This window comes from Phyllopteryx taeniolatus, chromosome 23, assembly GCF_024500385.1.
Source record: "Phyllopteryx taeniolatus isolate TA_2022b chromosome 23, UOR_Ptae_1.2, whole genome shotgun sequence".
Lineage (NCBI taxonomy): Eukaryota > Metazoa > Chordata > Actinopteri > Syngnathiformes > Syngnathidae > Phyllopteryx > Phyllopteryx taeniolatus.
The window spans coordinates 261,081-276,744 of NC_084524.1; the positions used below are offsets into that span (position 1 = coordinate 261,081).

General features: G+C 52.8%; 2 protein-coding genes across 4 annotated transcripts; both read left to right on the plus strand.

Annotated features, from left to right (window-relative positions):
- The first annotated feature begins 822 nt into the window (after nucleotides 1-822).
- si:ch211-212k18.5 (sal-like protein 4) lies at nucleotides 823-8,205 on the plus strand. Of its 2 annotated transcripts, XM_061763242.1 has the most exons (3): nucleotides 823-1,170; nucleotides 2,779-5,870; nucleotides 5,942-8,205. In XM_061763242.1, exons 1-3 carry the CDS (start codon nucleotides 1,095-1,097, stop codon nucleotides 6,092-6,094), a joined length of 3,321 nt encoding a protein of 1,106 aa, XP_061619226.1. In that variant the 5' UTR covers nucleotides 823-1,094; the 3' UTR covers nucleotides 6,095-8,205. The 2 variants fall into 2 exon arrangements, with proteins under 2 accessions (XP_061619226.1, XP_061619225.1); XM_061763241.1 differs by lacking the exon at nucleotides 823-1,170 and having other exon boundaries at nucleotides 2,438-5,870.
- A 1,275-nt stretch (nucleotides 8,206-9,480) lies between these two features.
- Nucleotides 9,481-15,655, plus strand: slc7a7 (solute carrier family 7 member 7). Of its 2 annotated transcripts, none has more exons than XM_061764638.1 (12): nucleotides 9,481-9,629; nucleotides 9,782-9,935; nucleotides 10,124-10,262; nucleotides 10,415-11,054; nucleotides 13,124-13,249; nucleotides 13,611-13,755; nucleotides 14,156-14,279; nucleotides 14,362-14,465; nucleotides 14,542-14,638; nucleotides 14,722-14,871; nucleotides 14,939-15,122; nucleotides 15,377-15,655. In XM_061764638.1, exons 4-12 carry the CDS (start codon nucleotides 10,565-10,567, stop codon nucleotides 15,448-15,450), a joined length of 1,494 nt encoding a protein of 497 aa, XP_061620622.1. In that variant the 5' UTR covers nucleotides 9,481-9,629; nucleotides 9,782-9,935; nucleotides 10,124-10,262; nucleotides 10,415-10,564; the 3' UTR covers nucleotides 15,451-15,655. The 2 variants fall into 2 exon arrangements, with proteins under 2 accessions (XP_061620622.1, XP_061620623.1); XM_061764639.1 differs by having other exon boundaries at nucleotides 10,167-10,262.
- The last annotated feature ends 9 nt before the right edge of the window (nucleotides 15,656-15,664 follow it).

Sequence of the window (15,664 nt, forward strand, 5' to 3'; positions counted from 1 at the left end):
GTTCTAAGAGACGATCATGAATGTTCGACCAAGTTTGGGCTCGCAGAGGAAAGTGGGATGCCGAGACCGAGGATCTCGAAACTGTTTCACCGGGGGACAGTAGCAAAGTGCAATGGGGGTGAATATCGCTCACTTTGAGCGCCATTTCTTCCTTTTCCCAAATGTCGACTCGGCAGCTGAGGCGCAGGTTCCAAGTGGCGCACGTCGGGCGCGCCACAGTCCTCTCTGCCCCCCTCCTTTTCTCCAAACTCCGCACGGTACAGGAGGTGAAAGGGGGTGAAAGGAGGTGAAAGGGGGGCATTGTGCAGCGCACCAGCAGATCCGGCCTGGGCTTCGTAGCGCGTGAGGGGGATGCTCACTCAACTGTGTCCTGCACGCCATTGTCACACATCTTGCCATCTATTCGCTGCCTTTTAAATGGAGCTCAAATGGATGAATGCGTGCGCGCGCGCGCACGCGGGGACGCGCTCGCTTCTCGAATTGGCTTCAAGAGGCTTTTGGAACTATTATTTGACTTTTGGAATTTGGACTCGCAAAAAAAAGCTGCACGCTACGTGGAGCACCTGTTGCAGTTGCTGCCGCCATTTCTCCTGCGACTTGTCGACGCAAACTTTTCGTGAATGCTTTAAGCGAGACAAATGACGCCGCGGAGGAAAGAGTAGAAAGGTGGAGAGGGGAGGCTGCGAGTTCCACGCCATTGAAATGCAAATATGGCAGAACAAGGAGTGGTTGTGCGCGCGCGCGCGTGTGCGTGTGCGTGTGTTCCCTGCATGCGCATGCAGCCGGGCAAGCCGTGGGAGAGGAGGGGCGCAAATTTTTTTTTTTTGTGAGGGGGAGAGGAGACTTTGGATGAGCCGCACACACACACGCACGCACGCACGCACGCGCACACGCAGCCTCCAGCCTCCTCCGACGACCTGCAGGAGCTCCTCTCTCCTCTCCTCCTTTTTCGGCGGATTCTTTCAACGGAAACTTGCAGGAACTTTTGCAATCTCGTCTCGTGGATGCATTTCAGGATTGTCGCCAAGCCACTGGCAACAGCCCCCCCCCCTCCCTTTCCCTCCCTTTCCCTCCCTCCCGGCTCGTCGTGAATCATGTCACGCCGAAAACAGAAGAGACCCCAACATCTCGTCAACAACGACCCAGGGGGGCCAAGGGTGCTCGCTCACGGTAAGGAAACAACATTTAAAACGAGTTCATATTCATATTCATTCTTTGCTGCTTTGGGCCCCTACTCAATGGAGGCCCCTGAGTCGTAAAGCAACAGGCTGCTGCTAAAGCTCTTTTAACTGTGTGTGTGTGTGTGGGGGGGGGGGGGGGGGGGGGGGGGGGGGGGGGGGAATAATCTTACACCCTTCATTCTATTGTAGTGATCTTCAATGGCGCCCCCTCACCCTCTCCTGCTTCTAGACTCAAACTTTGGAGTCCAGGGAGACGTCCCCCCCCCCCCCCCCCCCCCCCCCCCACACTCATTGTCTTAATGGCAATTCAACACAACGTGGAAAAAGTTGACGATTTTGGAGGAAAATAAGCCAACATGAAAAAAGTAGAAATGTTATCAAGTCTTTTTGTTCAAGAAAAAAGGAATAATCCTTGCAAGAACAAAGACGTATTTTTGGGGGAGCAAAAGTCGTACTCTGGGGAATAAAGTCCTATTTTTCCAAGATAAAGTCTTCATATTATATTACAGTGAAAGTTATCATCATATTTTAACGTGAATTTCAAAAAAAAAATGAATTCCTCGTAATATGAAGCCTTTTAATCTAATTTGAGTTTGGATTTTTTGGAAGGACTTCTAAAAGACGACGGTTCATTTGGGGATGCGAGATTTACAGTACATGTGGAACTCACATCTGAGCTTCTAATTGGTCTAAAGCGAAGGGAGGGAGGAGCCATTGGTTCTTTTCTCGGCGCACCATCGAAAAGCTTAACGTTTGAAAACATCCTTCGTTGCAAATTATTTTGCGGCCCCCCCAGCTCGACTGGGCGTCAACTCGAAACTTTCGCCACTTCCATTGGACTTTCCAAGGCAAAAGGTTTCCTTTTGGGTTATATCTCACTTTACCTCTGCAGGAGGGACTAGTTAAGTTCTCTCCATTGTTAAGCCCCCCCCCCCCCCCCCCCCCCTCACTCTGCACTCAAGATTCTGAAAGAATTTGACCCCTGAGCAGCAGAGGTCAGATGAGCTGACCAATCAGAATGTGCGGACAGTGCCGGGACCCTCAGCCTGGCCTAACCCTTGACCCTCCTCTGTGACGTAATGGGGGAAGGGTGAATGGGGAGATGAAAGAAGGGGAGAGGGCGAGGGGGGGGGGGTTAAGGGTTGTCTTGGTGATGTCCATTGTCCTAGAAAATGTGTTGCCAAGACAACAAGGTGGACTTGGAGCTTTTATGTGTGTGTTTGAGGACACACACACACACATTCCTACTTGATGGTTCACTGGTGTTTCTTCATAAGATGATTAGAACGAACCATCCAGGTGAGTTTCACCTGAAGACAGACAGATGGGTTAGAATAGTTAAAAACTGTCAATGAAAAGAAGGAAGGAAGGAACCGAGCTATACGACGTGTACTAAAAACACATTGTGCTAATTAAGCGATCCCGATCATTGAGCGCACACGCCCGATTCTTGGCGAAATGAATCCAGTGAGTCAGTTTCTCGGGCCAAGCAAACGGTCACACGCAAAGGATATTCGCATAATGCACCCAACGTTGCATTATGCAGCAGGCAAAAGTGTGCTGTGGAACCGTTTGCTGTCATTTTCTTTCCTTTCAGATGACCTCCTGCGCTTGAAGTCGCCATCCGCCTCTCTCGGGTCCGAAGTCACCTCTTCGGGGTCCTCTTCCTCTTCCTCTCCAAGCTCGCTCCAAGACCGCCAGCCGCCTTTGGCCCCACGCCCGTCCCCCGGCGGGCTACACGCGCCCTCCTTGCCCAACGAGAGCTCGCCCCCTCCCCACTGGCCCGACCACATTGCGACCTTCGCTACCTCCCTACCGAACACTCACTCGTCCCTCTCGCCGGACTTTCCTCACCCGTCGCTGTCTTCCCAGACTCGCTCGCCTCCCCCTCCGGGTCAGACCTCCGGCCGCCAAGTCCCGTCGTCGCATTCCGCCGTGGCCTCCCCGACGATGGGCGTTTCTGCCACCGCCACTACTTCCTCCTCTTCGTCCTCCCGGCGTGTGCCCACTCCACGCGGCGGCGGCAGCGACGACAGTCCGGCTCAGCACCGGGCTTCCGGCTTGCCCGGCCCCCAGGTTCTCCGGGTGCCCCCCACCCTCGCAGTACTGCTGGAGGAGCTTCGTGTCTTACAGCAGAGGCAAATCCACCAGATGCAGATCACCGAGGAAATTTGCAGGCACGTTTTGAAGCTCGGAGGCGCCGTCCTGGGGCAGGATGCCAACCCGCGAGTCAGCGGGGGCGAGAGCCACCAAAAAGCAGAGCCTTTGTCGCCGGCGCAACCCTCAACTGCCACGCCGGTCACCGCAGCCGCGGCCTCATTGCTAATGGGCCTTCCGTCACCCCTCTTTGCCCAGCCGCCGCTCTCCAAGCAAGGTCCTCCGCACGTCAACGGCAGCAGAACACCGTCGTCCGCGTCGTCTGCCGTGTCGAGCTCATCCGTGGCTTCCCTTCATCCGCTCTCTTTGTCTTTGGGGCTGCCGCCGCGCTCCTCGTCCAACGCCGCTTTATTTGCTCACGGCAGCGGAATGAGCTTCGCCGTCGGCAGCCATTCCCAGGAGCTCCAATCTGCATCCTCCTCTCTGGGCTCCGCCTTGGCGTCGGGACGACCGCAGCACATGTGCCGCTTTTGCGGCAAGGTCCTGAGCAGTGACTCGTCGCTGCAGATCCACCTGAGGTCGCACACGGGCGAGAGACCGTACCAGTGTCCGGTGTGTCTGAGCCGCTTCACTACGCGAGGAAACCTCAAAGCTCATTTCCTGCGCCACCGGGAGCAGAACCCAGAGCTTTCCCTCTCACTGCTGCCCCCCGCGCTCTCGGATCAGACACCGAGCGTCTCGGCCTCTGGCGCCGCGCAGAGGAGGAGGAAGCGCCGAGCCGATGACGACGAGTCATTTCCCGGAGTCAAAGGAAGCGTTCCCGCCGGCGTGACGGAGAACATGGCTCTGGGATTCCTGTCCGGCGCATCCCCGCGACCCTCTTCCTCTCTACCGCTGCCGCCCTCGGTGGACATGGCGCTGCTGTCCACAGCCCATTCCCTGCTCCAGTTGAATCGGGCCTCAGCGGTCGCTGGCGCGCCGGGCTCCGTGCTGCCTTCTTCCACATCGTCATCCTTGTCCTCTTCCTCGCTAGCAAGTCAGTTGAAAGGAGTGAAGCAGCAGCGCTTTGATGAAAACACTCCTCCTCACACAGCCCTCCACACACCTGCCTCCTACTCCCAAGTGGCTCACCTCCCCAAGATCCTCTTCCCGGGGGGTGCCTCCCCACACCACCTGGCCCTCCTGCGGCCTACGGGCCACCCGTCTGCCTCCCACCTCTCTTCGGCACATCGGCTCCCCTTCCCTTTCCCGCCGTTCCCCAAAGCAAGCACCTCTTCTCCTCCCTCCTCCTCCCCGAGCACCTTGGCTCAGACCTCAGACACCTCCAAACTGCAGCGTCTGGTACAGAAGCTTGAAAAGCAGCCGCAAGAAGGGGCCTCGTCTTCCTGCGCCCCCTCGCCCACCCTGCTGGAGTCCAACACTAACGGTCACGATCTGACCACTGCCTCCGGTGCCTATCGCAGGGAAATGTTAGCCACTCTCGGCCTCAGTCCCAACGCCAGCCAAGGGCCCCGAGGCGCCACCTCCGCCGCCACCGCAACTGCCGCTTCACCTCTGACTGCCGCTCAGGCAGCCAATCAGTGCGGTGTGTGCCTGCGGGTCCTCAGCTGCGCTCGAGCCCTGCGCTTGCACCAGGCCACCCACCTGGGAGAGCGCCCCTTCCCTTGTAAGCTCTGCGGCCGCTTCTTCTCCACAAAGGGCAGCCTCAGGGCCCACCTGGCCACTCATCGAGCCAGACCAGCGAACTCCCGGGCACTTAACTCCTGCCCGCTGTGCCCACGCAAGTTCACCAATGCCTTAGTGCTCCAGCACCACATCCGCCTTCACCTCGGAGGCCAAATACCGCCCGATGAAGACGCCATGCAAACAGAAGATGGCGCAGAAACAGAGAACACGGCATTTGTTGATGATGTGGGGAGCGATTCGGGTAGCTCACCGTCGCGGGCGCAACAGCTCCTCCCGCTGGGCCTTACAAGTGCAACCTGCAAAAATGCCACTGGCAAAACAGTCACAGCTTGTGATGTCAAGACGGAGCCATCTGAGGATTCCGCACCCAGTGTCAGCCCACCCCTGACCCATAATCCCCACTTGGCAGGAGCTGAGGACCCCCTGGATCTGAGCGATAACCACCTCCACGAAGGTATCCCCCTGAACGATTCCCAACCTGACCTGGGAACCCCTGGCAAAGCCCCCTCAGACAACTCTGGTTCTGCCGCAGTGAATGGCAGTGACGGCGCTCTCTCCTTGTGCATTTCAAAGCTCGACGCGCCCAACGAAACTGCCGACGGTGACGGCTACAAATGCACCCTGGCTCGAAATCCTTTGCGTGCGCTCAGCCCTCCAGCCAGCCCAGCAACGTGCAGCTCAGCAGCTGACGTTAGCGCCCCAGAAGCGTTCCGAAGTGAAGGCGAGAGAGACAACAACACGTTCACAGTCCCACAACCTCTGACAGCGGCAGAACCACAGGAGAGTTCAGAGAGCCCTGAGCCGCCTGTCGCGGCGTCAGGAACACGCTCCCAATATCTCCGCTCGGACAAACCCTACAACTGCTCCCAGTGCGGAAAGACGTACGCCAGCCGCAGCGGCCTAAAGGTACACCTTTGCCATTGATCAATTTCGTAGCGTGACGCGCTTTCATGCAGGACTGTTTCTCTCATCCGCAGGGTCACATGAAAACTCACCCCGTAGCTTTGGCCGCCTCCTCGAAGGCTCAAAGCGACAAGAGCGACGCTGCCGAGGATCCGAGCTCCATGGAAGAGAAGAACGAAGGCCGCGCAGATCCAGGAGCAAAGCATTGCGATGAGGCTGCCTGCTGAACTTATGGACATTACAACATAAGACAGTGTAGTGTGTACATACTCTTGACAGTCCAATGTCCTTTTTCTAGTCCTTTCGTCTCATATAGGTGATAGAGTGTACCCCGCAACTCGCCCGAAGGTAGCTGGGATAGGCTCCAGCTCGCCCGTGACCCTAGTGAGGATAAGGGGTACGGGAGATGAATGAATGGACAACCCCAATTCCGACCAAGTTGGGACCTTGTGTTAAACAGAAATCAAAACAGAATACAATGATTTGCAAATCCTGTTTGACCTATATTTCATTGAATACGCTACAAAGACAAGATATTTCATGTTCAAACTGATCAACTTGATTGTTTTTAGCAAATAATCATGAACTTAGAATTTGATGGCTGCAACACGTTCCCCAAAAAGCTGGGACAGGCTCATGTTTCCCACTGTGTTACATCACCTTTTCTTTGAACAACATTCAATCAACGTTTGGGAACTGAGGACGCTCATCGTTGAAGCTTTGTACGTGGAATTCTTTCCCATTCTCGCTCGATGTACAGCTTCAGCCGTTCAACAGTCCGGCCGGGGTCTCCGTTGTCGTAGTAGTGACGCTTCATAATGCGCCACGCATTTTCAATGGGAGACAGGTCTGGACTGCAGGCAAGGCCCAGTCTAGTAGCCGCGCTCTTTTAGTACGAAGCCACGAATGTGGTTTGGCATTGTCTCGCTGAAATAAGCAGGGGTGTCCTTGAAAAAGACGTCGCTTGGATGGCAGCATATGTATCTCCGAAACCTGTATGTACCTTTCAGCATGAATGGTGCCGTCACAGATATGCAAGTTACGCACGCCATTGGCACTAACACAGCCCCATACCACCACAGATGCTGGCTTTTGAACTTGGCGTCCATAACAGTCCGGATGGTTCTTTTCCTCTTTGGCCCGGAGGACACGACGTCCACAATTTCCAAAAACAATTTGAAATGCGGACTCGTGGGACCACAGAACACTTTTCCACTTTGCGTCGATCATCCATCTTAGATGAGCTCGGGTCCCAGAGAAGCCGGCGGCGTTTCTGGGTGTCGTCGATAAATGGCTTTTGCTTTGCATGGTAGACTTTCAAGTTGCACTTCCGGATGTAGCGCCGAACTGTATTGACTGACTTTGGTTTTCTGAAGTGCTCCTGAGCCCATGCGGTGATATCCTTTGCACACTGATGTCGGTTTTTGATGCAGTGCCGCCCGAGGGATCGAAGGTCACGGGCATTCAATGTTGGTTTTCGGTCTTGCCGCTCGCGTGCAGTGATTTCTCCAGATTCTCTGAACCTTTGGATGATAGAAATCCCTCAATTCCTTGCAATTGTACGTTGAGGAACATTGTCCTTAAACTGTTGGGACTCTTTTCTCACGCACTTGTTCACAAAGAGGCGAACCTCGCCCCATCTTTGCTTGTCCTTTTCTAGCCAATCACGGCAGCCGCCTGTTCCCAATGAGCCTGTGGGATGTTCCAAACGGCTGTTTGATGAGCATTCCTCAACTTTTTTGTCACCTGGCCCAGCTTTTTTGGAACGTGTTCCAAGTTCATGATTATTTGCTAAAAACAACGACGTTTGTCAGTTTGATCATGAAATATCTCGTCTTTGTAGTGTATTCAATGAGATATAGGTCGACCGTGATTTGCAAATGATTGCATTCTGTTTTGATTCATGTTTAACACAACGTCCCAACTTCATTGGAATTGGGGATGTCGTTTCATTTCTATTGACTGAAACTTTTAGAATGTTGCATGTCAAAGAGCTCAGCAGGGCCTTCTTGTCTCCACATCGGCACGGTCAATGTTAGATTCAAGTGTCTGACTTTCTTGTAAATGCGAGCGACCTCGTATGCCTTACTTTCTTTGTTCTGCAACGGCGACGCTGCTGCCGAACGTATGCGCTGCTCCAGCATCTCCGGCTCTGAATGTGTCGCTAAGCGTGGCTAACGCTACTCACGATGATTGTTGACCAGGTAACCCCAGGCAGGCACCACCCCATCTTAAAGCGTACCTGCTTTTTGACAGTCCAACCAAATGTTTGAAAATCGTAAGCCCTTTTTATATAAATCTGTTCCCAAGGTAATAAAACAATGGCAATGTAAACATCCGACGTGCTTTGTTTCCTCTCCGTCTTCGAATACTCCATGAGCGAGCACAGCTCCTACGTCTAGCTATTGATTTCATTTTCGAGCGCAAGCGCTGGTTTCGTCGTGAGGCGATCCGCTAGCAGGGAGTGGGCGTCATTTTGTGGCATCGGGGGATCGCCATCATATGCCGAGTTACAAAGCCGTCTTTCTTAGCATTCTCACATTGGCCAACATTCAATGTTGGCCAATGTGTGTATGGATGAGGAGTGGGAGGTTTCTTTTGTCAGCTTTTTCGAGCCCCCCGTTTTATAATGTTCCCCCGTTTGTGTGTATGTGTGAGAGAAAGATAATCAGTCTGTGAGGGTATGATTGTGGGTGCAGCTGTAGAGGCCATCATCTCACCACCCCACCACCTCCCTTCTCTGTGTCATACCCTCTTTCATTTTCGCTTTCATTTCACTCCTTTGCACCCCCTCTTCCATCCCACCCATGTAATGAGCTGACACACAGGAAGCTCTAATCCTCACACAATACTCCCCCCCGAGCCACCCCGGACCCCTCAAGAGCGGGGAGCGGGACGGGGGTCGACGGGGACGGACCTGACCAGCTGTCCCCCAAAATGGCCGCCTTTAATCTTCCCGGTTTTCAGCCTACATGGCAACGGGTCGCCAAGGGGAAGAACGCCAGGCACAGCAAGCGGTACAAAAGCGCCGAGATCACCGTCGAGTGTTTCTCATTCACTTCAATGCATATTCACTCGATCGTCCTCAACGGGAACATGCGAACACACCATTTTAAACTGCATCCAAAGCAGACGTTTGGGGCAAAGGAATGTGCAAAATCACAACACAATTGGCAGAAAACACTTCAAAATGATTCGAATATAGAGTACAATTGTGCATCAAAGTCTTCATGCCGTGTGTCTACTTCGAGGGGCCACCAGAGGGCGCCCTTCTCACACATTCTGCAGCCTTGCCGGATACATTTTACACAATTGCATTCAGTTCCATTTGTGTGTGTGTGGTTTCTTGGAAAGTTTAACTCGGACTTTTCCTGCCTTTTTTTCTGTGAGGTTGACGATAAATACGTCACTTTGGATCGGAGTGCCAAAAATAACTGTGAAAGGACCCCTGGTAGCCCATCACTTTGTACGGCCATCAGGTTAGACGTGTGCTGTCATTCAAGTCACTCAGTAGACACAAAGGCAGTTAATTGTGACACCCCCCCCCACCCCCCACCCCCCCCGGAGCAATCCCAAGCCACCCCCCCCCCCCCCCCCCACCCCTCAACACGCCTTTCCTCGGCATAAAGCACGAGTGCATAAAAAGGCTCAAGTGCACGAGCAAGAGGAAGCAGCAGAGGAAGAGGACCCAGCAGTTCAGTGTAGCGCAACATCAGCACACTTTTTTTTTGGGGGGAGCCATCTGCAAGGACACTGGAGAAGGTAAGCTTTGAAATGTTTTGCGGCTAGTTTGATCATTTTCCTCTCTCTGAATCCCAGCAATGAAAGAGACTTCCGTTTTTCGCCTTAAATACGACATGGATTGCGAGGGCGCTCAATGACAGGAATTGATCAGTCTTTGTTTCCCTGATAAGGAGCTGAGGGAGAATCTAACCTTGAGTAGGTGGACTTATCAGCGCCGCCTTCGGACCTTGCTCCCACGCTTCTGTGGGGGGGCGGGGGGGATGTGGCACCGCTGATCACATGCGAAGACAAACTCCTGGGCTGCTCCTCTTCTACTCGTGAAAGGTAACAACAGCTTCTCCTCCTCGAGCAGCGTGTTGTCACGACAACTTCTCCACTCCTAGGACTCTTTTCTTCTCTCCATTTGCCATTGTTGAAAGAATGCTTGTAGAGAAACAGAGCACACTTTAGTCGACTGTAAAGAGGCTTATTTGCATACAATGTGCATACTTCTGTAATCTTCATCCAATCAGGGGCCGGAAATGCGAAGAACAAGAACAATATTTTCGATTGCAGGGTGAAGAACAGCCTGACTCATCATCATCAAGCTTCATTTGTAGTTCCTGGTGCTGGCGGGCGGCGGGGCGCGAGATGATGAACTTTGGAAAACACGTGAGTAGTCAGCATGCTGACGCCGTCAAAGTCATTGCAGTTTGAAAAGAACGCCGTCCGCAGAATAGACCTCTGAGCAAAAAACAAGCAAGACCCTTTGCGCTCTCCATGGTAACAGCATCCCTCACGTGACCTTGGGTTTTTCTCCACAGATGGCAGGAGACCATCTCAGATAGCCGCAGACATTTCGGAGAGTCATTTGGCCTCGGCGGGTTCCGATCCTAACCAGACGGCTGGGGAAAAAAAAAAAAAAAAACACACCAAAAAAAAAAAAAAGAGTGCCTGAGACAAACACGGACAGGATGTCCTTTCGTCCACTTCCAACAGAGGACCCCCCCAAAGGCCGGCCCCCCTCCGTAAAGGCAGAAGAATCACAGGAGTCCATGAAGCTGAAGAAGGAGATCTCCCTCCTCAATGGGGTTTGCTTGATCGTGGGCAACATGATTGGCTCGGGCATCTTCGTGTCGCCCAAGGGCGTCCTCATCCACAGCGCCTCCTACGGCCTGTCGCTGGTGGTGTGGACCGTCGGCGGCATCTTTTCCGTCTTCGGGGCGCTGTGCTACGCGGAGCTGGGGACCACGATCACCAAATCGGGGGCCTCCTACGCATATATCCTGGAGGCCTTCGGGGGCTTCCTGGCCTTCATCCGCCTGTGGACGTCGCTGCTCATCATCGAGCCCACCAGCCAGGCCGTCATCGCCATCACCTTCTCCAACTACATGGTGCAGCCCATCTTCCCCAGCTGCATAGCACCGTACGTGGCCAACCGGCTGCTGGCGGCCGCTTGCATATGTAAGTAGACCGCACCTCTACCCTGTTACACAGAAGTGAAACCACACTGGGAGAAGGAAGTCTGCTGCGGGACTTTATGTTCCCGTTTAACAATCCTGGCATGAGTCACGCTCTTTACTTCTTTTGCCGTGGAAACGGCAAGAAAGTCTTCCTTGGCGAACAGCTGATCTTTCCAAGGTGGCAAAGAGCAACGCTCAAGTATTACGAACCGCACGCATAACATGCTCACTAGGCAAAAACGTGCCAACGCTCGGGCAACCAGAGGCCTAAACAACCGCGAGACCCGGACGAGCAGCCAGAATTTGTTCCGGAAGTCTCACAAATAAGCTATTAGTTCGCACATCCTTAAGGCTCTCTTTATCACAATGACTCACACACACACACACACACACACACTGATAAGGAGGTCTGATAGCTGCAAGCTAAAGTCCTTATTGAGCTGAGACTCTGACCCCAAGAGCTCAAACTCAACACAACAGTCATACAAAGTGGAAAACACTCACAGGCATGTCTTCAAAGTAGAGCTTTCACTTATCTATTTGACAACTGAAAGCAGCAGGAGGAGCAAGTGTTTTGCTCAAGGGCTCCCCTCACAGGTGTGGGGACTACTTTTGCCAGATCAGAGGATTGCTTCCATGCCACCTAGGTGCGATTCGGAGGCCCGCTTTGTCCTCGTCATTTCTGAGCCAAATCAACGGAGGACTAATATACATTTGGAATATCATGAAAAAGGTTTTTTAGTTCCATAATTTCATTCAAAAAGTAAACTTTCATAAAGTACCCAATTGAAATCATTTCAAGTATTTATTTGTTTATTTTTACATAATTTGGGCTTGCAGGTCATGATACCCACGAAATCCCCAAAATTGAATACTGTGAAAGAAATGAGGGTCACATTCAAATCAATCCAAATACGGTACTTTCAAAACGATGCGTTCATCTTCAACACTGGGTGGGGAATCCCTTTGCTCGAATCGCTGCCTGGATGCGCCGTCGGCCGTGGAGGCCGTCGGCCGTGGAGGCCGTCAGCCTGTGGCATTGCCGGAGAGTTAATAAACTCTTGATAATACCCCATCGATTCTCAATGGGGTTTTGATCTGGCGAGTTGGCTGGCCAGTTAAGCACTGTGATGGCTTGGGCATCAAAGCAGGTTTTGGTGCTTCTGGCGGTATGGGCAGGGGCCAGGTCCTGCTGGAAGATGAAATCTGCATCTCCATACAGATCCTCAGCAGAAGGAAATCATCAAATCAAATCCTGACTGACTCAAGCAGCCCAAATGATGTAAAAATAAACAAATACTTGAAAGTGTTTAAATTGTGGGCCCTGAATCTATAATCTATATGAAAGTTGAATTATGGAAATAAACATATCCGTGATATTCTATTTTTTTGGGAAGGGTCTGTATCCATTGGCCGGATTGGGGGGTGGGGTGGGGGGGGGAAGCTCCCGAAAAGACACAGGAAGTCTGCCATTTCAATTTGAAGCAATCCATTGATTCAAGCACCCAAAATCTGAAGCATCGCGTGCTGGCCGAAATGTTGACATGACATGACATGACGTGACGTTTTCTTCGTCCATCTGGCTCACTTCCCAAACTAACGGAGCAACTTCCCAGCAGCATGTGAGAGAGCAGGCTGCGTCTCCCATCCTCCGAAATGCGGTTTGAGCACCTTCTTTCTTTTCTCAAGCAACACGCCTCGGCTTATGTCGCTCTTCTCGGTCGGCCCTCGGCGTGGCGCTTATTGTCTTTGAGCCCGCCCCCTGCCGAGTTCCGACTTGTTTTGATCCGGGAGCTGTCAATATGTGGGAAGATGATCGTGTTGGCGAGGACCTTCGGCGGACGGTGTTTTGGTCTCTCAGGAGGAAGCGCAAGGACAGGGAGCAAAAGGGAGAAAAGAAGATGTTGCTCCACTCTGCCGTTTCCTGTGCGCTCCGGTCAGCAGCACCACCGCTTCCTATGACATGGAAGCGCAGCGCTAATGTCAGCAAGCACGGTTCTTGTTGAGGGATTTGAGGGTGTGCATGCCTGTTGCTACAATGTGTTGAAGAAGCATTTTGTGTCCCCGCAGGTTTGTTGACCTTTGTCAACTGCGCCTACGTGAAATGGGGAACCAGGGTGCAGGACTTCTTCACCTACGCCAAAGTCATTGCCCTCATTGCGGTCATCATCACGGGGCTGGTCAAGATCGGCCGAGGTTCCTAGTAGATGAATGACGCTCAGTCAAACGTATTTATCATTAGCACGGTGATATCTGCCTCACAGTTCCGAGGACCGGGGTTCGAATCCCGGCGTGGGTTTTCTCCGGGTACTCCGGTTTCCTCCCAATCCCAAAAACATGCAGGTAGGTTAATTGAAGACTCTAAATTGCCCGTAGGTACGAATGGTTGTTTGTTTCTATGTGCCCTGCGATTGGCTGGTGACCAGTTCAGGGTGTACCCCGCCTCTCGGCCGGAGATAGCTGGGATAGGCTCCGGCACGCCCGCGACCCGCGGGAAGATGAACGAATGAATGAATTAGCATGGTGATCATCAAGACTGCTTTTGTGCTTGCGGTAGGTCACACGCAGAACTTCGAGGGCCTCTTTGACGGGTCGTCGCAGGATCCCGGAGACATCGCTTTGGCTCTCTACTCGGCTTTGTTCTCCTACTCCGGATGGGACACGCTCAACTTTGTCACTGAGGAGATCAAGAACCCAGAAAGGTACGTGTAGAAATATATCAACAGAAACAAGTTGAATAGAAGATTCAAAAATGCCCAGGAGGGGTTTCCAAAAGATAGACAGCCAGGAACAGAGATCACAAGAGCATGCGGGGATGTAAGAAGCATGTGCAGATGCAAGTCATATGGTTGGAGGAAGAGTTTGCAGAGGGACCAATATGACAGATTTGACTTTGGTAGAAAGTAGATCTGGGTGTCATCCCGCATAACAGTGAAAAATGCTGCAGAAGTGGGGTCCCCAGAGACAGAGCCTTGGGGATCACCAGAGAGGATTTGAAATATACTAAACTCAAATGGTTCGATGAGGAGGATTTGCCCTTCCTACCGCTCCTCCCAAACGCTCAGCCACGAATGACCGAGGATCCGTGCTGCCGGCTTGCAGGAATCTTCCACTGGCCATCGCCATTTCCATGCCCATCGTCACGGTCATCTACATTTTGACCAACGTGGCCTACTATGCCATTCTGCCCATGAACGCCATCTTGGACAGTGACGCTGTTGCTGTGGTGAGTGAAGAACCGCTGCCTTTGCACCATCATCATCATCATCATCGTCGTCGTCACGGCGGTGTCATGTGTCCACCGGCAGACGTTCGCAGACCAGGTGTTTGGCGTGATGAACTGGACCATCCCCTTCGCGGTGGCTCTGTCTTGCTTCGGAGGACTCAACGCTTCCATCCTGGCGTCCTCCAGGTGAGTGCGGAGACGCAGCTCACGGTCTCGTTGTCTGTTCCGGTGGGCAACGTTTCATCTTCTTGTGTGTGCGAAGGCTGTTCTTCGTGGGCTCCAGAGAGGGCCACCTGCCCGACTGCCTGTGCATGATCCACGTGCACCGCTACACGCCCATCCCAGCGCTGCTCTTCAATGTCGGTCACCTCCTCCACACCACTTCCCTTCCGTGCTGCATTCAAGCAGTTCTTAGCTCCTCTACCTTCTTTTCTGCCTGCAGGGTGTCATGGCTCTCATCTACTTGTGTGTGGAGGATGTCTTCAGGCTCATCAACTACTACAGCTTCAGCTACTGGTTCTTCGTGGGCCTTTCCATTCTGGGACAACTGTACCTGCGCTGGAAGCAGCCAGACAGGAAGAGGCCGTTGAAGGTCGGTTGGGCCCTGGCTGTGAAACTGTTCAAAAGCTGTCCCGTCCTTAACCCCCGGTCCCTTGCAGCTCAGCCTCGTCTATCCCGTCCTTTTCTGCCTCCTCACCGTCTTCCTGGTAGTGGTGCCGCTGTACAGTGACACCGTCAACTCCTTGATTGGCATTGGCATCGCCCTGTCTGGCGTGCCCGTTTACTTCCTCTGCTGCTACACTCCCGCCCAAAAGAGGCCCCTGTGGTTACGGAGCGCCATTGGTAAGCAAACACCGCAAACACCAAGTAGAATACGGAAACGTCAGACGCATCTCGTGTGTGAGACCGGCCAAAACATACTCTTCATATTTTCCTGCTACGAGACTTGAAAGTGTCAAGAAAGGAACCCTTCGCCATTTCCAAAGTTTTTATGTTTCAGTTCCGTAGATGGCGCGATAGATCACAGATGAGCGAGAAGCCCCTTTCATAATTTGATGTGCTTCTAACCCAGCCACTGTATGTGTCCGTGTTTTCAGCTCAGTCCGGGGTGCTCATCCAGAAGGCGTGCTTCTCGGTTTTAACGGAAATGGACGTCCATCGCGACGACTGAATACACGCGCGCGCACACGCACACGCACACACCCAACTCAAGGTGAAAGTTTTTTCTGTGAGATTTCATGTGTGGCTTCACGTGCCTTGAGAGATCTATTTTGAAATACGAAAGACGATACGATTATTGTATCTCCACTCGAACCGTTGTTCTTCATTGTCTCTGCAGCATTGAGCTATTTATAATAAAACGTTGAGGGAAAGGATTTGTGTCA